The following is a 23525-nucleotide window of genomic DNA, read 5'->3' as shown; positions in this document are numbered from 1 at the left end:
TTTTCCTTTATGATATTATTTCTATGTCAGTGAATGTAACCACAGTAGTATATTGAAACAGTTTCATGAGCTTATTGTTTCTTGTTGGAATCGTCCACATGTTCACCGTTGCAGTCCCTGTGCGCTTTGGCCTTTCGTCTACATGCAGACGCAGGATCTCGGACAGCTTTACTAATTCCAAGATGAAAATATTGGAAATACCTTGGGTTAAGGCTTGTTGTGTACGTGTAGTACGAGTGGAGACTTTTCATCAGTGACACCTCGAGACACTACGAGTCACTGTACCTTTTGCTGATTGGCACCTGAAAAGAAAGCTCCTCTGCTTCCTGTTTGCATGGGTTCATGCAAGCCCAGTGTAGGTAATGGTCATGCTATATGTTATATATAGAATAAAAATGTAATACTGTATATATAGCGATAGACAGCTGAAATATTGATGTTACCAGCTGCTGCGGGGAGAAGCAGAGAGGTGTTTTCAGACTTAGCCGCTATTGTGTGAACATGGCCTGAAAGGGAGAGAAAAACTGAAAAGCTATTTCTAACCAAATGTGGGTTTATTTATGTAATCAAATGAAAAAGGTAGAGACATTTTTTAAAGTAACATTTATTTACAGTCTTCCCCCCTCACTCTTTTTTTTAATACTGTGGTTTTAGCCTTGGCTCCTGCCTTGTTTTCATAAACAAAGTCTCTTTGGCCAGCTAGAAAAAACATAGGCCTGTTCAGTGCACTGAAAACAGGAATGACAAACACCATTAGCTGAAAAATTTCCATCTCATTGCAACTATGTTATTGTTTACTTTACCATACACGTCCTAATATGGTTACCTCCCTGTCAAAGCGGGCCAGAGCAAAGCCGAGGGGCCCTCGCAGGGAGATGCTTTCAGCTGCCACTTAGACAATAAGAAACAAATGTCACAGCTCGGCAAAATAGCCTGGCTTTCACAGTCTTACAGTACTTGGCCTTCGACGCTGCTTGGCTCAGGCTCCTGTGTGATATTTAACTACTCTGTAGTGTTAGATGCCCTCACAGTGTACCCCCACATCTCTTCGTCGCTGTGCCCTCTTTTCTCGCCTTCCTTTTGTCTTTCTTTATTTGTCTGTATCTCCCCATCGATCTCTGTCCCCGTCGCGGTGTTAGCTATGTGTGGGCTGACTGATGGGCCTCTGTTTGCTGTGTTGGGTTATTTATCGGGGTGGTGGGAGGGAGAAGGGGGTGCGGTGATGTGTTTGGAGCGGCTGTTGCCCTCCTCCCTGTGGCCGAGCGGAGGCCAGTTCAGCTGCAGGTCACGCCCTGGCCCGAAGCCGACGCCGCGTTTGAACTGGAAACGTCTTGGCGATACTTAGAGGCTCTTTATGATACTTGGATGGAATCACAACCGCACAACCTCCAGAAAGCCTGGGATACTGCAGAGGAAATGTAGCGTTCTGGTGGCTGTGGCTTTTTTTACTCTAATTTTTTGTAGTTTGCTGAAATATGGGTTGTTGTAACTACCAGTTTAGTTGATTGTATTGCAGAAGTGCAAATTAATGCTGTTACAGATAGAAAAACCCAGGAAAACTGTCATTAAAATGGGAAAAAACACACGATACTCAAATTGGCATTCATCTGAGGTCGGCATTGAGGCTTTTTAGGTATTAGGGTCAGGTAACTTCACCACAGGTTAGTCTGGCAGTAGTTGGAAATGGGGTTCTTTCAGATGCATGGGCTTTCTTTTCCCCAGTTGGTAGAGGATGATGGCGGCCTCACCTCAATCCTAAAATCCTCACGTTTATGATATTTGCCCAGTATTATCTGTGCCTGTGGATGAATGGGAGGACAGAGCATGAGGAATGTAGAAGGTCAGACTGCGTGATTTACACAGTACAGAGCCATAGAATCCTTGGGAAAATACTTGGGCTCGGATCAAACAGACGTCATGTGATATGTTCTTAACACTGACCTTTAAAGTCATGCTTTTTACTGCTGCGCTCTGGTAACGGATGCACTAAATGTAAAGTAATTTCTGTGTGTTCACCTCAAAACACAAATGGATTTTTTCTTTTACTAATTATGGCGGTGTGAGGTTTGTTTGTTTTTTAAAGATTACACCTCAGAATAATACAACTTTAAACCACATCTTTTTCTTCCTAAAAAAATCTTTTGCATTGCATTTTTTTAATCTGATTTTCACAGTTGCTCTTATTGAATACCTAAATGAGTCACGGTGACCTTAAAACAACATGACACATACACAGAGGAAGATGCAAAGAATTTATCAAATTATTACCCACCAGTTCACATTTTTACCTGGCAATGAATGATTAATAGACCTTTTTTCACGTTTATTTTGAACCATAGTTAAGACTCACATCCTGCTCATTATTTCATCAGTATTTGTTCAGGCCTAACTATAATTTCCACTCCATTGCAGTTATATTTTCTTGATAAGCTAATGGCGCTGACCTTTTCTTTATTTTGTTTTTCATCTAAGGGAAAAAGACTATACCCTCTTTGACGTTAATGAACTTTGTGAAGAGGTTTGTTTACTGGCTTCAAGGTCAGTTTCTGAGAAAGGCACCGGGTTTTCTTGTAAACATATTTACAGCCAAAGATGTGTAAACATTGTAAATGCGTACATGTGCAGCAGGGGCAATGCTGGCATATTTTCCCTTTTTTTTTTTTCTTTCTTTGTTTTTTCATGACCTTTCCCCTCTGACACACGCATAAAGGCTATGTGTGCATAAGTGTTTATCTCTGGAAGCACTTTAAAGCAAAATGTGCACTAACAAAAAGCAGCAAACAAAAAAAGAAAAGAAAAAAAATACTCTTAGAAAGCGTAATGATGTGCTTACTCACAATATAAAGCTGATAGAGGCGAGAAAAGGTAGAGTAGAGGCAGGCAGCATGGCTAACGCAGGACTGGTGAGGGTATTAAAATATGAATTAATGGAATGTTGCTCAGGCACATCTCTGGGTGTAGTGTAGTGTTAAAAAATAAAATTTATGTTGCCAGCTAGTAGCCGTGAAGGTGCATTTGGACTTAGTATCCTTTAATTAGAAGTGAGATATTAGCATTTCATAGGGCTTTATGCTGGGTGAGGGGATCGGCCGGCCACCGCGCCTTCATTAGCCAGCTTCTCTGTGTAATGAGTGCCGTCATTAGCTGATGGAGTGGATTTGCCCCAGCTCTACCTTGAAAGGCACATCTTTTACATACTTGCAAGGAATAAGGCCTTTTAATGGATTTCTTAATGAATAAAATAAGATGCCACTTCTTTAAAATTTGACGAGTGCATTTCTGATAATGCACACCACTAGCTGCTGCCACTTTTTTGGTGCGTTATTAGCAGAGGTGGGAAAAGAAATGCTGTTGTTGGGGAAACAAAGGTAGTCGTTGGGCTTTTTATTGTGCAAAATTTGAAAAATGTCTATAATGTGTAGCTGATGAAAGTGCCAGATCATTAATATGCGTTTGAAATAAGGCGTATGTGATTTCTGTCAGGGTCTGAGGCTCTATGCTAACACTCGCCATGTTTGTAAGGTAAAGCGGCAGGACAGCTATTGGATAAAACCTGACTGCAAATTATATGTGCGGCTGTTGATGAAGCGTGTGCGCACGCTCAACAACAGTCAAGACAGTCAGAGGAGAGGTGTTTTTTTGCGATATGGAAGTCTCCCTAAGCCTTTGGCTGCGGCTCCACTCTCAGAATCAGCCGTGAAGTGATTAGTATTTTATTGATGAGCTCCTGAAGTGGCAAGTGTGGGAAATTGGATCTTTGATCTCCTGGAGTTTGGGAAATATATCCTGAGCGTGTGGAGCTCTCCAGGTACAACACCCCCAGCCCCCACCCCCCCCAGCACCAGCAGCACTGTGATGCACACAGACGCACATGTATACATACGGGCATGTCGTTTGTGGGGGCTATTCCTCCCCTTCTCCAAAACACATATTTGTTTTGGATGTTTTCACTGAGAGTCTACACGGTGATTACAGATGTTCATTAACAAAATTGGGTATTTGTTTTAAACTTTAACCAATCACTTTGATATGCTAATTACAGTGTAATTTAATTTGAGCCCTGTAATGATGATGCTGTTATTATGGACATAAATGATGCAGTTAAGCTGAGAGTAATCTCATTTGCATACTGTACATGCCAGTAAATTAAGCCCTTTCCTGCGTTGCTTCAGCTTTAATTTTCCACTCCTTTTCACACAGCATCCCTCAGCCCCTGTGCCTAATAGCAAGCCGGCTTGTTTGATGTGGAGAGCCGCTTCCTCACAGTAAATCTAGTCACAATATGTAATACATAAAGGCTCTCATTATAACTCTAAGTGCCCTTTTAAGAAGTTGGTATTAATAAGCAGGCTGGCTTTTCATGCTTTGTAGTGATACACAAAAACAGTTTTGTCCCTCACCATAATCATCGTCAGGATTCTTTAATCTGCATCTGAGAAATAAAAGCTATCATGCTTGTAATAATGATGTGCCCAGGAATACTTAAAGAGCCCTAATCAGATTGTATATGTCCTCCACTATGTGCTGATCAGACATATCTTCAAATAGGTGATTTTATTTTGATATTCCTACTTTGAAAAAAAAAAGGAAAGATGAAGGGCGTTTGGATGTGTTTCTATCCTTGCATAAAAAACTAATTGACAAATATTGCCCTGTTGTATGTTTAGCACAAATAATTTGGATTCATTTCTTTGTACAAATGTTATTTGATGTCTGTATGAAAGAGCCACATTTGTGACAGAGGGACGCGGCCGGCCTTGATAAAAGCTCCTGTGTCTTCATTAGAGAAGCAGCACCTCATGGTGTCTGATTGTCTGATGTTTGCAGGGAGAAGGTAAACATGTTTGTCATACGGCGCTGTATTTATGCTGCTCAAACATGCGAGGTAGGCCGCGGTGAATGTTAAGGACTTTGGCTGGGCGCACGTCTGAACGTCTCAGTGAAACGTGCAGCCTCACAATGGTCTGAACTTGCCCTGCTTGCAAACAATAGTCCTGCTCTCCCTTTTTTTGCGTTTGGAAGGAGGGTTAGAAGGCTGTTTTATGGACTTCAACACTGACAACACAATTGCCCTTCACTGAGAATGCGCCTCCATTTTGTGCCATAAAGAATATTATTTTTCTGCCAGCCAATTTTCTCTGTTAGTCTCTAATTGGCTACATAAATCTCGGCCGTTGAGGGTGAGAAATGTTGCGGTGTCACACAGTGTAATCTTCACCCTTATTTACCAATTCATTAAGATTCATTGATGCAGGATCGGTGAGAGGAAATGACAACATAAATCAGGCCTCCAACATAATGACCCTAATCAGTTGGGAATTGCAGAAAATGTCATGATGAACTATGTCCTTGTATTAGTGCCACTGTACATTGTCATTGTGCTGCTTTATGAGTGGGACGCATCATCCTGACATGGGCTGTATTTAACAAAAAAGAGTTGTTAAAACCTGATTCTATTAAAAGGAAGAAATTCATGTAGGGTCTTCTGCTATTTAGCCGTTTGCCCTTTATCTTCAATTTAACTGCTTGATGGAGCTCCCTTCCTTTTTAACCCTTGCTGTCCTCTCTCTGGGAAGCCATAACATGCTTCTTAGGCTTAAATGACCCCTGTCGTGGCACGTTGAGGAAGAACGTCTCCATGAGGAGGAGTGGGGGGACTCAGTGGGTAAGGCCACACCCATAATAACGACAGCCAATCACACGTCAAAGAGCCGACTGCGTACGTTTCATGAACAGAGAACTTGGTCAATTTTAAGCAGCGGTTGAAGGAATGACAGTTGTGAGTAACTATTTAAACAAAATAGTCACTCCATTACCGTGCCATTATTTGTGTGTAAAGGTTAATCACTGTGTCTGGGAAATCAATAGCTTAACTTAATCTCTTTGTGAGTAACTCTAAACAAGAGAGGTTGGAGACATGCACCCGCTGTGCGTTTTTGTCTGCAGAGGAACATTTAACACCGTCAAGATTTTTTTAAATAGCAGGGGTTTGACCAGACCATGCTTTCTTCCACTTATCATGCATGGTACTGAGAGTGGAAATGTAATAAATGGATGTAGCACAGCTGATGACTTACTCAGTGGTAATTAGCAGCTTACTTTGTCTTTAGAGCTGTGGTTTACCACAGGTCTGTGTTTGCGATTTCACAGAACTGCAAAGCTTTTACCAAAAAATGATTAAGCTCATGTTGTCAGACGACAAAGGAAGCGTGCACTTTGATGAGTTGACACCTGCCACCCCCAAAAGGCAGCAATGCTAATAATATTTTCCTTTCTTTGCATAGGCACACAATATTAATTAGACAAGTTCGTTAAGGCTAACCTCAGTTTTCCCAGGAAAATCTATGTGACACATTTGGGAGCAGCACATTGGGAGCAGCCCTTACATGGATTCTAGTAAAAATGATTAAAAATGTATGACACACTTTAAGTAATGTTAAAACAATAAGTGCTTTTGCAACTCCCGTAGGACGCTGATAGATTCGTGTTTTTCTTTGGGTTTTTTTGTGTTTGACACATCTAATTGGTAAGACGAGCTTGAGGGCAGCAGTGCTTGCTTTTTGTTCCCCCTTCCATTGAGCCCGTGGTCAGAAAAAGCAGCCCCTCGTCTCCTGGTGTCTGTCCTCTCGCTGTAGTGTTAATGGGCATAAGCCACATGTGAGCGAGATTATCAAAGTCAAATGAAGGAGAGTCGCTGAGAAAATGTGTGGCGTACCACTCCTAAAAGAGGCTCCACATCCCAGAATTACTATTCCATTCATGCACAACCAGATTTAAACTCATTAGATTTCTCTATTTACTTAGTCTCCATCGGCCCTAGTTGCACTAAAAATATCATGGCCTGCCTTACTTTGGCACATTCCGTCATTGTCTGTGCACAGCAGGCCGTTGCACAGAGGTGTTTCTCACATGGCTCCATGCAAAGGAGACAAACGGCTTTGTGTGTTTTCTGAAATTGCGGATCTACTCAGTTTCGCTACTGGAATCTGCCTTTTTGCGCCCTGCTTGTTGTTAATTTATCTGCACTTGTAGCGTGTTAATACTCGGATGTTCGCGTGAATCATCCTAGTCACCTCTGCTTGCGGTGTAGTAATAGGTTTGGATCTAAACTTTCATGCTTGAGAATCCTATTGTAGTCATCCCGAGGTGATATAAATATGTGTTTTGATCATATTTTATGGCTTCCTCTCATGGGGCTAGCAGTTTTTTAGGGGGACTAAATTATATCAGTAGGGGAAGTGCAGGGGGAAAAGACACCAGGGGATCCTGGGTGAGGAAGCCTTGTTGGATGGCTTCATCTCAGCAGATGGCAAGTTGTTGTATGCATGAAAAATTAATGGTCAAGGTGATGTGCTGCTTGAAAGTCCCCGCTATACATTATCTACTGTGTATAATCACTTATGTGTGGGCAATTACATTTTTGATGTAGCAGGCAGACTAAGTCATAATCTTACTATTCAAGTCACACATAAATCAAGTAATCAAAACCAGGCGCTGTGATTTATGAAGGATAACATCTTTTCTTGCTCAGTTCCACCTAATTCCTTCTTTGTTGTTTTTCTCTCCATGCCCTGGTGTAGTGAGTGCCATCTCTGGGAGCCCTCAGACTTCCTTTGTTATTTCCACAAACCCGGTTACTGAATAATTGAATGAGGTAAATGTTTAACATGTTTTTACAAGTTCCTCGCTGTGCTGTTGTGAAGCGCCACTGTTTGTTGGGCCTGGAAGAAACACACGATTGCTTTGCTTGACAATGATGTGTTTCCATAGGAGACCACCCCCATGGCTGCCCACCCCGCCCGTCACCCCCATCTTGTTCTCATTCACGGTGGCTTGCGAGCAGCTGCAACACGCCAGCCTAATGCGTCTCGAAATGTCAGAAGAATGACTTTTTGTTTATCTTGACTTTTGCCTCGCTGTTTATTCTAGTCAAAGCTGCGTTTGCATCGACCTTGATTCCCTAAAGCCTCGCCCCTCCTTCTCCCCTCCTAGAACCTGTTTACACTCTGCCTGCCCCTAGTGTCACCTAGGAAATTGGCTGATCATTTCACCTGGTTAATATTAAATGGCTCCTGCAAGGAGATGTGTTTGTTCATAAACACAAACCCCTGCTCTCCATGTTTACTGTAGCCATGGCAGCAATCACTTATTAAACAAACAGCTGCTTTGTTTGCTGGTGTCAGTGGCCTGCTTATACCCTGTACAAGGTCTGGGAAGAACTTCTGTGTCTCTTGTGGAGCAGAAATCTAGGATTTGCAATGGGGGTATTATTTGCAGAAGGGTGGGTGCAGCGTGTTTTACTTCTATATTGTCAGAGAGGTCTGGAGATATGCTTTGCTTATCTGTGACTTGGTTGAAGTGGCTGACAAGATTACACGGTTGTTTGGTCTGGCTGTGAAGTCTCCTTTGGCAGAATGTCACCACGGCCGTTCGTTTCTCTCAGAAGAGGAGCGGCAACTGGATCCACTTTCAGGCTTTGTGACTGAGGTGGTTCTGCTGTGTGGAGATGATATGTATGAGGGAGTGGGAGTGCAGTTTATAAAGCTTGTTGGAATTTAGCCCAATTTCTCCGTGTTGTGTTGTCCAGCGGAATATTTTCAAGAGATACTCAGAGTAGTTTGTTATCAGTGATGAGGGCTGCGATAATGGATTATTTAACATGCAGCTTGTGTTTGTCTTTCGACTTTTCCCTCACATCAGGAGCCAAAATACAGCAAAACACAAGCCTGTTCAGCAACCTTCAGAAGCATTCTGTTGTTGCACCTTTGGTGCACGCCGATGTGTTGTCTAGTCTGGCAACCAAGCTGAACCTAAACAGCTCTAAAGTGAACTTCTCCCTATTGTGTCCTCCTTTGTATGTCATTATCTCCCACCCAAGAAATGTTGTGCTTTTGTTGTGTGCTTCTGTAAACAACGTCTGTGTGAGAACTTGGTGAATCGAAGCAGGTGGCTGCCGAGGCTTTGCTGTCATGAGCATTAGAGAAAAACAGAACACGGAGAAGGGTCAGAGCACAGCTGCACGGACCAGCCCTACCTTGAATCCACCGCTGACTCGTTTGAGCTGTTGAATTCCAGGCAGGCATGACAGGGGGACAGGCATTGGATTTCCATTGTGGTGATGAGCTCTGGCCCGCTGGCTGTTCTTAACCTTCAACCTGTCTGGTCAGGTGGGAGACCCATGTGACTCTTGTTTGTACTGTACTCCCTATGCCATTTGAAGCAGGGAAAACAAAACAAACTGTAAACAAACAGGAACTCTGACCTTTTTTTATTATCCAGTGTTTGTTCCAAACACTTGTTTTATTTTGCAAGCAACTCCCCCCTAAAGACCAGGCAGGCATCTAATAATCAACAGCACAGCTAGTTCTCTTTGTACAAACTGTTGTTGCCTTGTTTTGATCTCCTGGAATTTCCATTATTTTCATTCTCTTTTGTTTTTTTAAACTTTTTTTTCCAGCTCCGAAAAAACTGACATGCTCCATTAATAATAAGAGAGCTTTTCTTTTTCTTTTTTCCCCTCACGTCTCCTTTTGTGTATTTTATTATGTTGAAATGTTTGTGTTTGGACCACGAATGCATATGTTCTTAAACCGAGTAACTACACCCCATTTAGCATGATGCTTGACCCATAATTACAGTTGAATTTGCACGTGGTGTATAAATGGAAAAACTTGGAGCTTTTCGAGTCATCGTCATCATCATCGCAGACACACACACACACACACACACACACACACAAGGCTTTCCCCAGAGCAAAGTGAAAATAAATACATAGATAAACAAACTCAGGGCCGAGTCACGTGGCCAAGTTGCCCGGGCCTCAGCTGATGATGATGGTGTCCGTGCCTCAGTGCTTCACAGATTAACATTGTTATCAGCACAACTCTCTAATAAGGCTCTTTCCTATCTGCTTGATATTTATGATGGATAATGCCCATTTTCCATTTTCTTTTTTCCCTCCAATTTTTTCACTCATGATATTGCAGCTTTGAATTATTCTGTGCTAAAATTAATGAGAAACTAGATTTATGGGTTTCATTTGTTTGTCAATTCGAAAATTAATTGGGTGTTAATTTTAGCCATCCCCTCATCAGTGCCGGTCGCAAGCATGCGCGCATTACTTTGCATTCATTGTAGCCTTCCTCTCCTTTATTGTGGGTCACTAGTTTTGCATACATTAAAATAGCCCCGCGGCTCATTCTCTTGATTACTTTTGGAGATGCTGTGCATTTGGAAATTTACGCCTTTCCGTTACAATTATGAAAATTTTTGCATGGAATGACAGTGCATGTATAATAGCCATTACCCCCCCCCCTCCCTTATGTAGCTTTAGAGAGGAAAAAAAGAAGAAAAAGACAGCTCTTTTTTTCCCGCAAGTGGAAAATATCTTTTATTTGAAAAATAAGTGGGGGTGAATAACGTCAGCACATGGTTTATTTCAAATGGCATTTAATTTCGCCTGAGAATGTGTGTTTCTAATTGGTGTCTCAGAAGGGGAGTTGGTGCAGGCAGGGGCCTGTAGATGGAGTTGTGGCTGGCTGGGTCCCATCCCACAGTATTCCTCTTGCTCACTCCTTGTTTAGAAAATCCCATTATGGAGGGAGGCTGTGCCAGACTGGAAGGGTGAGCCGGGTCAACATCTGTCTGGAGGGAGAGGGGGGCCAGCTCAAGCTCCAGCCCAAAGAACAGGCCCTGTAGGCCGGGCCCAAGCTGCTCAGACAGGCCCCTGAGTGTGGGGGCGTTGTGACACACAACTGAACCGGCACAGGCCACAGTGTCAGATGACTCATTCAGTCATGCTTCTTGCGAGGAGGGCTGAGAGGAAATGTAAACTATAATGCTCTTTGGAGTTTGCTTTGTGTTCTGGTACAGTTTTAGCTCCTCTTAGCCCCAAACTGCTGCTGATGATAGTGAGCTACGAGCCTGTCCCTAAAAAAAACTGATTTTGAAAGCGCAGTTCTCCTCACACCACTGTTTATTTTTTTAAATAATCCCATTTCTAGATTATTATCTCACCTCTGCTCTGTAAATATTCTTTTGTGACAAGTTGTCAACCCCAATTTCCTGTCCGTCAGCCTGAGTGTGTGTCCCCTTGGGTGTGTGTCTGCATCTTGTTTAGATGGGATCTCTGGAGACGCTGTGCATGTGTACCTGAGCACATATAAACTCAGACTGGCCTTCCTATTACATGCGTTAAATGCAGCACCATAAATCTGCATTTAGTTCCACTTTCACATTCTTTCATGATGAGGCCCAGTGTTTTAAAGGCATTTATTCTGCTTCATATAAATAATTAATCAGCCAAGTTAATTTGCTTCTGCCTGACTTGGTCAGCTTCATTAACTGCCCTGGAATTGGGGGGATAGATGCATTGCAGCAATGAAGCCTGTGACCAGCACACAATAGCTGTAAATCATTCCACTGATTTGAGGAATTCAGGCACAGATATGCACCAGTGTCACTGGCACTTATCCCCAGAGAGACAGAGGGGGTGTGCTGGGATAGATGGCATGTCTGTCTGGCTTTTGTGTATCCAAAAACAAAACTGAGGACATATCTTGTAAGCAAATAGCTGTGTATTCACTGATTGCTGCTGCCATAATTTTACATAAAGCGTGCAGTGGTGCTTAAAACGACTGCCAGTGTTTGTATTTTACCCTTTTCAGTTAGATTAAGTTATGAAAGTCAACATTTTTTTCCAATGCAAAAGGATTTATTTATATTCAGACCTGTGTTTTGGTGTTAATTGAGCACCCCTCAAGGATTTGACTGTTTTCGTTCAGCCTCAGATTGGATGTTTCTCATGGAGATCCTTTGGCAGGCCTCACACAGTCGCTCTGTTTCCCATTAAAAAGCCATTCTGCCGTGGTTCTTCAGGGAGCCATGCAAGTAAATATATCCATTTCCATAGAAAGTGTTTTGTTTTGGAGGTCCAGTGTTTTCTTGGGCTCCTCTGCTCTCACTCAACGCAGGTTGGGTTCCTCTACATGTGTGCCGAACCCCAACCCCTCCACCATGCCCCCCCCAGCGCTCTCCATATACCCTATACTGAAGGATACAAACAAAACCCACTTGCTTTTCTCCTGCCCGGTATGGACTTGTCATCTGTAAAGGATCTGCACTGGAAAAGACAAAACAAAGGAGCTGTTCATTACTGTGTTTAGAGGCAGCCTGTGAATGCGTGTGTGTGTGTGTTTGCCTCATTGCATATGCTACACGCAAACAAACAAGACACGGGGAAGCACAAACCAACAGGGAAACCTGCAACAAAAGTGAAATTGTGTGGGAAGAATATGACAGATGTTTATAGTTTGGCCCACAGTTGAAATGCGACCTCATTGCAGTGTGTTTTAACAGCTGCTTCTCTCTGTCTCTGTCCCTGTTTTCTCTTCTTCTGCGCCTTCTCTCAGGTTTTTAAGTCATGATGCAAGAATCTGGGACGGAGGCGACGAGCAACGGCCCAGCCAATGAGAATGGAGGAGCGAGCGTGGAGGGAGTACCCAGAGAGGGGCGACCAAAAAGTGCCGCGCCGTCAGCGGAAGTGACTGCAGCAGATTTCCTGCATCTCCAGCAGCACCAGGTAGACCATTCACACCTGTCTTCACTTTATTAAGCCATGTCAACAGCAGGCCGATCCGCCTCTTAAAGTGCCTCTTAATATTTAATTCCTCCTCAAAGTACATCTAGTTCATAAACACATTATTATTATTATTTATGTATACTGAGGCCCTTTTTGAATATTTAAAAGACGAGGAGTGCTCTTTCTGTGTGATTGTTTGGTTGCAAACGTGTTTATCGTAGCATGCAGCATCTGCATTTCCATCAAATATTTATTATGATGTTCTGACATATTTTAAGTATGTAGGTGCCACAGGATTTTGTAGACAGTTAAGGAACTGTGACATCCAATTGGATGACAGCGTTTTCCTCCGGCTCATTGTAAACACACCTCACACTCACAACTAATGCCACACTCTGCTGTACTAACCAATGAGGTGAGGAGACAGACGCCGGCGTTATCGTCAGTGAAGCCGAAACATTTTCACCATCTCAGACTTGAGGCAAACAGACAAGCTCTTTCTGTTGGTGTCAGCGTTATGTGTGGCACACGACACTGCGTTTAAAGAAACAACACTGAAAAGATCAGTGTGTCTTCTACTATCTTGGTCTTTGCGACAGCACAACTAGGGTTGTTGTCAGGAGCTGTTTGGTGATGATGCACGGCTCTGTGCCGCTGTCTGTTGTCACAGCGCATCCATCAGCATTTTTACAGGGAGGCAAACAAAGCTGTAGCATGGAACAAGAGGGAAATGGCATTGTAACACATAGAGCTGAGCAATAACTCAGTATTATCATTTATCATCTTTGAACACAGTCATCACGGTGTTCTGATGCTGTGATATTTGGCTACTGATGAACAGTTCTGTTTTTCGGAAATGATGGGAACATTTTGATAATAGGACAAAATAGCTTAGCCGTTTAAAGAGTCATTGCTTGGCATTTTAGGTGACGTTTAGACATAACATAAATTTTATTGTGAAATTTCAGATGTGTAGCTCAGGTTTCACTTCAGCAGTAAGATGACCAGGGCTTTTGCCAGGAACTTTGTAACACCAGCTATATGCACTTATAGCACTTTCCCCTCGCTATAATGCTAATTGCTGATCATGTGCTAGCACAGGCAGAACAGCAGGGGTACCAGTCTGTAGCTCTGCACCCAGGAGAACAGAGATACTGGAGGATTTATTTCCCAGTACCACCGCGAAAGGGAAACTACCATGTATTGATATATCAGAAGGGATGTTTTAATCCATGTAAGCATTGAACAGGTCAAATTAAATGAAGTCATAACGTTTGCATGATTCTTTACTACAAATTTTAACTTGTTTAGCATTTATTTATCTGTAAAATCAGGAACAATAAGTCACTAATTTTACAGGAGCTTTTGGGCTTTGGACTGGCACAACCCTGTAAGGTCACTATTTGTCAGTAGTCATGTTTTTGAATTGTTTAAAAAAACGTTTGTTTTTTCCCTTTTTATTGTCGAGTATGGGTGTATGTAAATATAATTAATTGGTCAAACATACACTCAAAGCAAAATAATGCTTTAGGTGTCGTCATCTTAGAAGTGTGGTGCTTGTTTTGGTGCAAGATGCCCCTGTTAATTCCATTTCCTCTTTGTAAGTGGCCGAAGAAGTGTTGATTGTTCAGTAAGTACAAAGGATGAGTCAGTGTGTGTTCTGATTCTCAGCCTTAGTCTGTGAAGCCTTTAGGCCTCTCCAGATCATCCCCACTACCCCAGCTAGACCCCAGACCCCACCTCCCACCCATCTTTTTTCCAGCTCCGAACGAGCATGTCGTCAGTGAGAAAATCACAGCCATACTGAATTCATTACTGCAGTAGTCACACAAAACCATGGATAAAATTTCAATAACTGCAGGCCACAGTTGAGTAAACAGTTGCAGTGAAACTTAATTCCTGTTGACTTTTCCTTCATTCTTTGCCAGGGGCACATTCTGATTCGCTCTGCAAAGACAACAGGGTTACAACTTTGATAAATGCGAGGCAGGGGAGAGGGAGAGAACGGGCGAGAAAAATGTCATGGATGTGCACTTGACACCAACAAGGGATGGAAATAAAGCCTTCCCACTAGAATAGAGCCAGTCGTCCAAGCATGCTCCCTGTTTTCAAGTCGTCCAAAAAGAACTATTGCTCTCCAGCATCTGCCCTGGCATTTAAAGAAAGGAGAAACCAGCAACTCTCTCCATCCTGCTTCCATATATTGCGGAAACATTCTCTCTACTGTAGCAAATGCGGAAATAATTCCTGGTTCATGCCGTTTGAACAAATCCAGTGGTTAATTTGTGTGGCCCGCATGCAGGGAGGTGTATTAATTGTTGCCTGTGATAAATGACGCGCGGATGGGAACGAAGGACGAGATGTCTCACTCTCAGCTCCTGGCACTGGACTTTGATAGGCTACTTACCATGGTAGTGTTACTGGCAAGACAGGCAGGCAGTCTTTTTATTCTCCCATTAGCCTAGCCGAGGATTTTCCCTCACGCACCATGAACCATGTTAATTGTCCCCGGGGCATTACGATCTTCACTCAGTTACTCGATAACTTTTTACTTTTGTGACATTTCACAGTCGTTCTTTTAAGTTTTATTTGTGGCTTGCACTAATATGCCTCTAACTGACACACTGAGAGTTTTTTTTCCTGCGCTCTTTGTTCTCCACAACACACGCAAGGTGCCATTACCCCTTTAGGTGACGCAAAAATCAATCTAAAATGTTTTCAGACTCAAAGTGCAAATGTCTGAGAGTCCCTCGAGTGAGCCGGAACAACAAACCTGGCAGTGGCATATCATTTATTCTTATTAGGGAACATAACTATGAAAGACAGTCCTCATTAATAAAGATGGGGGATGAAATAATTGTAATCTGTTTGATCATCTTGATTCTGACAGGGGAATTCATCTTGTTGACTAGTCAGATTTGGGGGAAGTGGACCATAAGCTTGAATTAAGCATGTCTATTAGTAAGTCAAATATTTTTTAGGGTGAAAAAGGTGTTGCGTTTCTTCTCTTTTTTTCCCCAAGATGCTGTTGAAATTCAGCAGATTTCTCTATAGGAGGAACTCGATGTCCTGTCTGTTGTGTTGTAATAGTTAGACAACTGGGTGCCCTTGTAAACATTTGTTGTGCATCTTGTTGCTGTGCTCGTTGTGTTCACTGTTACCCATGTATTATTAATAAATGTCTCTATTATAGCATGTGCAGTTTTTTTCTTTTCATAGCACACGTGTCTGCACCCCTGAACCACACTGTTTATTTGCTTTCTGTTTTTGTTTGTGTTGCAGAAGTTGTGGTTTTAACGTTATCCACATGAGGAAGTGAAGATACTGCAGGGGCGAAAATAAAACAAAAGCAATAGTATGAAAAAGTTTTGCAATAACCTGTTATGTGATTTGTGATTTAAATGATTTTGCAACAGGAAACGGTGTTGTGCAGCTGTAGTTGTCACATAAATGCACGGTGACAGTAATATTCTCAAGGACACCCTGTTAGCTCTAGAGCTGCTGTCTTCACGATATTCACATTTCCTGTGATGTGTGGTCATTTTCAGCAAAGCATCTTACCTGTTTAAACATACGAGTTACTCTTTCGCTCTAAATTTGGTTCGTGTGATGCAACTGTAGAGCATTAAATATTAATATCCTGTCCTTTACAAGAGTCCTTTTAATAAACTTAGGCTGGTGTTCACACGAGAGAAAATACCTAAAACAATGATTAATAACTGCTTTTCTTTTATTGCATGCACATCCATCTAACATACCCTGTCCAACAAGTGCTTTTAAAGATTTTCTACATATTGAAAGATAAGACCGGCTAGCTACTTCTTTCGTTTTCCTCCTCTCTGCCTGTGTGGTTGAGGTGTCTTTCGTGAGGTTGACGGCCATAACAGTGGCCACAGAAAGAGCTGAGTGGGCACACATCCTCTGCTTGCATAATGCAAATCATACACTGTCCCTTGTGGGGGCTTGTGAAGGTGGAACTGCAAATCTTAACTGTTCTCTGATGGCCAAGTGTTCCATGATTAGCCTTGCTCTCCCAGTACGCACACACAGACGTGAATAGTATATATATGCTCACGTAGAATGGAGTTGCAAAGGTCAGGCCTTTAAGTGTAGGACCTGCTGGTTTTGGGCGTCCAGTCCACATTATGGGCTAATGGTCAGACTGAGAGAGTTAACAGCACCAGGTCAGAGAGGAGGCCAGAGAGCATTTTCTGCCTCAGATCTCTGCTAATCGTATGCACTCTGCAGCAGAGCTGAGGGCAAAGAGAGAGCGTGCTATGCCCAGATTGAAATACATACACTGTTACACAAGAAGAACGCACCCTTATCGCTGCGCCTTTGAATTGAATTCCTGCCAGTATCTCTGTATTTGCTCTACAGCAGAATAAGATAGACGTGTGCAGTGCAATGCTGAATATTTCACATGAATGACAAAGCCGTCCTCTCTGTGTGTGTGTTCTTTTTGACCAATCGCTTCGCTGCAGTATAGTGGCTTCGTGGTGTAGCGGTTTGTGCATCACACTGAAAGGACACTCCAGCATCTCTAGCAGCTCTCACGTATCTTCATGTATACTGTTCATACTGTCACAGGAGGCCAAGCAAAGGCTCGGGCTTATTGGAAAATCTGGCAGAGAGGATAACATCAGTGTTATGACACTGCATATTGCCCTAAATTGCTTATTGGTAAAATGATAGTGCTCGTCCAATTTGAATAATTTTATGGAATCCCTCACAGAACAGTTTAATTATGTTATCACACAACTGGCAACATCTGTCTTTATACCACAGCACATGACAGTTTTATTACAGGCTGAATTTCTTTGCTGGTTCTGGCAATTGATGTGTGATCTGATTAATAATCACACAGATGGAGGTGAAAATTGAACAGCAAAGCGTTGCTATGTGGGGAAAAAAGGGGAAATAATTATTAAAGGAAAAAAAGCAAACTCTCTGTCTCTGAAAATATCCTGACCATTTTTACAAACGCTCGCACTTCCCTCAGTGGAAGTATCTCTTTTTTAAACGCTTTTACACACATTTATAAATCTGAAAACAAAATGTGTTTAGTCTAGGTGCAACTTTTCATATCCTCTTGTCACCCAGGTTTTGTTAGTGAGCTTTCAAGAGGTAAACCACCCAGCACCTCATTTTTGGCTTGTGGATGCTTTCCAAAACAGCCTATGAACTCATCCATTTTGTTGAGTCTACCTCCAGCTGCTGCTGTCCGACTGACAAGAGATGAAGCGCAGGTTACATGTGTGCTGAAACCCAGAGTTTAAAATAGTTGACTGTTGCTTGGGTCGACATCCTGTTTACACACCCTGCCTATGTGGGCAGCAGGAGGGGGATTACAGGAGTTGTTTGACATTGTGGTAATCAGAATGGCCACACTTAGAAGCGCACACACATTCAAACACACTCGCTCGTCTTTCCCTGTAGCTCAGAGGTTTGAGGTTTTTTTTTCTTTTTACACCCACATAAAATAAAACATGTTAATGGAGCTATGTCAAAAGTTGATTCATGGTAAATAATTAAATTTTCACAAAGTTTTTTTGCATATGTTGGACCTTTAAAATTGCTATTAGAAAAGAAAAAGACAAAGAATTAAAAAAAATATATATATAAACTTTAAAAAAAATGACATACACTGAAAAAAATGTTACTTTGAATCAAATGACTCTAATGTGTTACAATTAAATTTATTAGTATTACTCAGACTATAATTCTGATTTAATAAAAACTGTAACTGTGTATTTAAAATAAGCCAAAAATATTTATTTTTCCAGAATCATAAATGTACATTGAAACAAACTAAAAAGATCATTTTCTGAGTACATTTGTTCTGTGGACTCTTCGGACACTGTAATTTTGTTACATGCAATTTTATTAAGCTCTTTCAACTTTTTAGTCAGTGTAATAAAATAGAGTTTCTACTGATACTTAATTGACAATTGGTTTCTTATGTCCTTGTTCAAAATGTTACTTATTTTTATTTTTACTCCACAGAATTCACTATAAAACAAAAGCGAGAGCTGATTTCTCTAAAGTAAAACCAAGGTTTTGTCACAATCAACTTGCTAGAAATACAAATAAATTCTTCTTTGAAGGACCAGATTTATTATGGTATGTTTAAAAAAAAAAGAGAAAAAAAAGCTCCCTTTTATGTGCAAAACAAAAATACAATAAAAATTACAAAATAAAGCAATGAAGACTTCAGTTCTATTTACACAACAGCTGATAAAGAGAAAGAAAAACAAAAAACAAAAAACAGACCAGATGAAATGAAGCAAAACTGATTTCCCTACCCGGCCTCCACCAAACCCCTCTTTTTAAAACCTTTTCACCTTTAAAACATGAGATAGGTAATGCAACAGCCATTAACATTAACAATGTTTCTAACACTGTGCAAACAGTGGCTACTTAAATAAAATGAATATGACAGACAGAAAAATCAGATACTGTGGTTCTAATTTCTAATTTCTCTCATATTAAAGTCTGTTCCTTCCCAATACAATCTAACAGAAATTCCTTACACTTCCCTGGAGTGTATCTGAATACAAATGAGCTATAAAAGACAAACAAAAAAAACACAGAGTCCACTTGTCTCTTTGGCTGATCTGATGCTTAGAGCTTGACACTGACACTACAGGCTTTTTGTTGATTTTTTTCCCATGGTAAGTGATTTTTAATTTAGTTAACGTGAAATAAACACCTTCAACCCAGAAATCCCAGTTTTCTGTTGCAACAATGTAAAGCTTCAGTTCAACTAAATGACACAGAAGCTTCACTTTTCTCAGTGTAGACAAGAGAACCAGTTTCTCTTATCACTGGTATTCTTATACATTTAGTAATTTAATGGTGAAGATATTCATCCATGCCATAAAAACGCCAGAAAGCCTTTTTATACTTTTCCAGATTTTATAGGTAAGAGCTGGTGTTAGTACAGGCCGTTTTTTCCTATAATTCATCAGGTTTTGTGTTTGCATCTGTACAAGGAAGACAGGGTTGGGATCAATTAATCAGCAAACCTCTCTAAACTGAATGACCTAATAGGTTTCTTTTTTATAACATGTTAGCAAGATAATGTTGAAAGTGTCTGATTCAGAAGTGTTAGCGGTGTTACTGACAAGCTGGATGTAAACCCGGGTTTTGGACTAAACAGATGGCCGAATAGTATCACGATCCTAACCAGATTTATGATATTAATTGGGTGCATCCTCAGTCTTTAGTTGAAACACACTGTTTGTCCTAGTGGAAAAATTGTGGAATGTTGTCAAGGAAGTGTGGACGTACAAATGCCTCCCATGTAAATGATGCAAGTGTATGCTGGTATCATTAGGAAGAGTGAAGTGGCTCTCATTGTGTGGTGCCCGGATCATCTTTGATGGCCATGGTGTGCGTGTTTGTGCTGAAGTGGGCAACTCTAAACTTTGAGCAGGTGTCTGAAGCAGCTGGCTGGAGGCAGACAGGGAAACACATAGGTTCAGTATTAAATGGCTTAGAGAGAGAGAGAGGCCTCGGCTAGCCAGAGGACTAATGCATCCTCAATGTTTTATTTAAAGTAGTGCCAGCAACAGCTTCTGAATGCTCCACATCAACATGCACACACAAATCATTGCACACGGAAACACGTGCACACACACACATTCAGGCAAACAGAGTAATTTAGCACTGTTTAGCTGAACAACTTGTGTGTTTAGTGTTGTAAATAAGTAACCGTTTTAACAGGGCCTCAGGAGGCTGTGGTTGGGAAAGTACACGCTCAGACATGACTAGCTTTAATGGCCATTGTCAAAACACAGTTTAAACAAAACCCTTTCTTCACCCGATTGCAATGTTTACATTTAGTTGAATAATAATCCCGTTTTAAGGAGATGCTGTTCTTTAAGGATATCCAATCTGACCCAATTTATTAGGGATAGACTTAAGGATGCAATATTCCTCATGGGAAAACATTCAAGCGCAGTGCCTATTCATTTTTAATGAGAGCACTACTTTAAAAACTTCATAGAATTAATATGTATCAGTGAAGTCTTTCCTGTGCAGAAAACTTCAGGGTAATTAATATTCATAGCCTGTGCTTGTTAACACCCCCAATGCTTGTGCAATGTAGATCCAATTAACATAGAATGGACCCTAAGGATTTGGGCAGATAAGGGTTAAATGAGCTATTGAAATTGAAACCGGGACTCTCCCCTTTTAAAACACTTATTTGTTCCAATAATCCTTGTTGCAGATTAAGGCATTTTTTGGGTGTGCAAAAGATGTCTCTACAAAGGTAGAGTTGCCTCAGATAGAGTCTGTATGTGCATGAAAAATATTGATGCACGTGCATGTATGGATGCATGTTTAAGTGCATGTGCATGTGGAGGTGTGTGCACGACACATGCAAGCACGTGCACTTGCTTGTATACATGTATGCATAGGGGGCATCCCCTTACACAGCCGGGCTAATGTGAAAAGCCTGTAGTGAGCCTGACTTTTATATCTTATTCATAATCTCTTGGCACAGTGCGGGTAATAGACAGCAGTGTTCACCCTTGGCATCTGGCTTCAAGTCCTGGTTATGCTGGGTGACAGAGGAGGAAGTTCTAGAGTTCTAACAGTAGCTAGGTGATTGCACAGTAGCAAAATGCCACCTGCTGCCATTTGTTGGCACACAGACTGCAGATATTGCTCCCTGGAGTACCCCGAAACAACTGTGCTTCCCAAGGACTCAGTATTTAAGACCAAGTCTAAGCTAAATGATAGGAGGTAAGAAGGATATTCATGGCTTAAAAAGAAGTGAGCGCAGAGACCGTTCATTACCTTAACCTCTTAAAGTTTTGCTTTATTTTCACCAAAGTTAATATGACGACCTGAAAAAATCATGCCAAGGAAAAATGATCAGTGAAGCAGAACGAGCACAGATGTGTTTACATTGAGGAAAAGAAACTCAACTATAACTATAATCTGCTTTTAACTACATGAAGTTAAGCTAGGAGATTTGTTTCTTTTGACTGGACAAGATATTTTGGCTTTAAATCTGTAGCGTGGTTTGGGACCCAGAACCCTAATGATGACATGATCAAGGTTGATTCGTCAGATGTTTGGAACGTTGCCGTCAGAGCCACGATCCAACTGTTTTCACAGGTTGTGATATAGTCATCATGACAAGAAGACTGACCTTTATAATAGATAGATAGATAGATAGATAGATGTAACCTTTCAGTCAGCACAGCACCAGTGCACAGTGTATACTCCTTGTTTCTGTTATATGTTAAAAAAGTTGACAGCCATGTTTTTTGCACGGAGGGTAAAATATGATAAACTACCAGTTCTGATGATCAAATGAGCCTTCATTGAAGCAAATATCTATGGACAGCCACACCATGCATAGGTCTCTTGGAGTAAATTTGATTGTTTGACATGTATTCACCCATCAAAGTGTGTATGAGTGATTAATAACAACCCCCTGTGCACGTTCAGCGGTGACATGGCCTCTATTTGAGAGAAAAATGGTACAGGCCGGTATTCACTGGTGAATAGCTGTGTACCATTTAGAGAATGAAATGGCATGATGGGATGTCTTGTCATAAATAAAAGTGATGGCACCTCGGCATCCTGTGAATGACATGTGCCATAAATACTTAGCCAGGCCAGAGACAATGGTTCGAATAAATCCTCGCACAGACCTTTTCTCTCTATAAAGAAAGATATATATTATTTAAGTGAACTATGAAAACAAATGTTTTTTCCCTCCCTAGCTGGTGACAGAGAGACCTCCAGGACAATGGGTGCTGCACCCTCTCTGTGGTCTCTGATACGCTGTTGTTATTTGCTTGTTTACAATCTTTGACATGATGTAATGGGATGGCTGTGAAAGTACTAGCCAGTAAATGGCACAGAAAATAAGACAGTCCTTTATGTCTCCCTCCTCTGCTTTTTTTCTTTGCTCCCTCCCTTTCCCCCCCCCTTGTTTTTCCCTGCAAACGGGAAATATGTTCTGCATTTGACTGAAGGAACATGAGCCTTGAATATAAGTGACTGTTTTTTGCATTAGGTACTCCCTGGAGGTAGGGGGGGGGGAAAATATCATGTCCCTGCGTGAAATGTGAATGTGAAATCTAGCAGAAAGAAATATTTATGACCATTTTCTGCTTGATTAGAGCTGGATGACATGCCTTAGGAGACAGTGAGTGGACAAAAGGCAGCAGCACTGCTTCTGGGCAGATGTTAAAGAAAGAGTTGTTTAAGGAGGACACCGTTCTGTCTGTGGACTGTCTGTGGGTGGGATGGGGGGTTTCGGTTGAAGCATGGCAGGGGAAATTGAGTAAGGCCAAAAGGAGCGTACTGAGAAGCCCATGATCCATCACGGGTCTTGTTCTCACTGACACGAGGAACACAAGTAATTTCTCTCAGATGGCCAAGCTAAGTGCAAAACCTAAAACAATAGTGTAACTGTGGTTCATTGAGAAACAGAACTAAACACGAGCATGATTTAGATGGCTTGGCACCCATGCACGCTTTAATGTGTCAGTTACACATTTAACTCCTGGCAACAATTTATTAATCCATTTAGGTGAGCTGGGATTTAGTCCAAGGCACACTCAACTGTTTGACATTACTGCCGTGTTAGACAGACATGTGAGTTTGGTTTTACTGCTACTGTCCAATTCTTTAAATCAGAATGCCTGAAACTAGTAACCTTTACTCAGGTCTCAGTGCGTGTTGTGCACTAAAACTCTGATCTGGATTCTGTACTCTTAAACACCGAAGCTGTTTTAATTCACAGATTCACATGTAAAACCCCCCTGTTATTTAAAAATATGTATTTTTAACCAGGTTAACTTGTAACATTGACATATTTGGAAGTCTTGATCAAAACTGCACTTCTTTTCATTTAAAGTAAATAAAAATCTATTTAGCCACTAGGGCTGTGCGATATGACCAAAATCTCATATCC

At 41.4% G+C, this 23525-nt stretch overlaps 1 protein-coding gene across 8 annotated transcripts in view; it reads left to right on the top strand.

Annotated features, from left to right (window-relative positions):
- Positions 1-23525, top strand: part of foxp1b (forkhead box P1b) — a 145160-nt gene that overhangs the window by 53556 nt on the left and 68079 nt on the right. For all 8 annotated transcript variants that reach the window (XM_013909211.1, XM_005726610.2, XM_013909215.1 and 5 more), the window contains one exon: positions 12411-12580. In XM_013909211.1, the coding sequence (XP_013764665.1) occupies positions 12422-12580 (159 nt within the window). In that variant the 5' untranslated portion in view covers positions 12411-12421. The remainder of the gene's footprint in view (positions 1-12410; positions 12581-23525) is intronic.

The sequence above is a fragment of the Pundamilia nyererei genome, unplaced genomic scaffold (assembly GCF_000239375.1).
Source record: "Pundamilia nyererei isolate P.nyererei 1_Seehausen unplaced genomic scaffold, PunNye1.0 scaffold00021, whole genome shotgun sequence".
Lineage (NCBI taxonomy): Eukaryota > Metazoa > Chordata > Actinopteri > Cichliformes > Cichlidae > Pundamilia > Pundamilia nyererei.
Note: the sequence above shows the minus strand (reverse complement) of the source record. Positions and strands in the feature narration are given on the sequence as shown.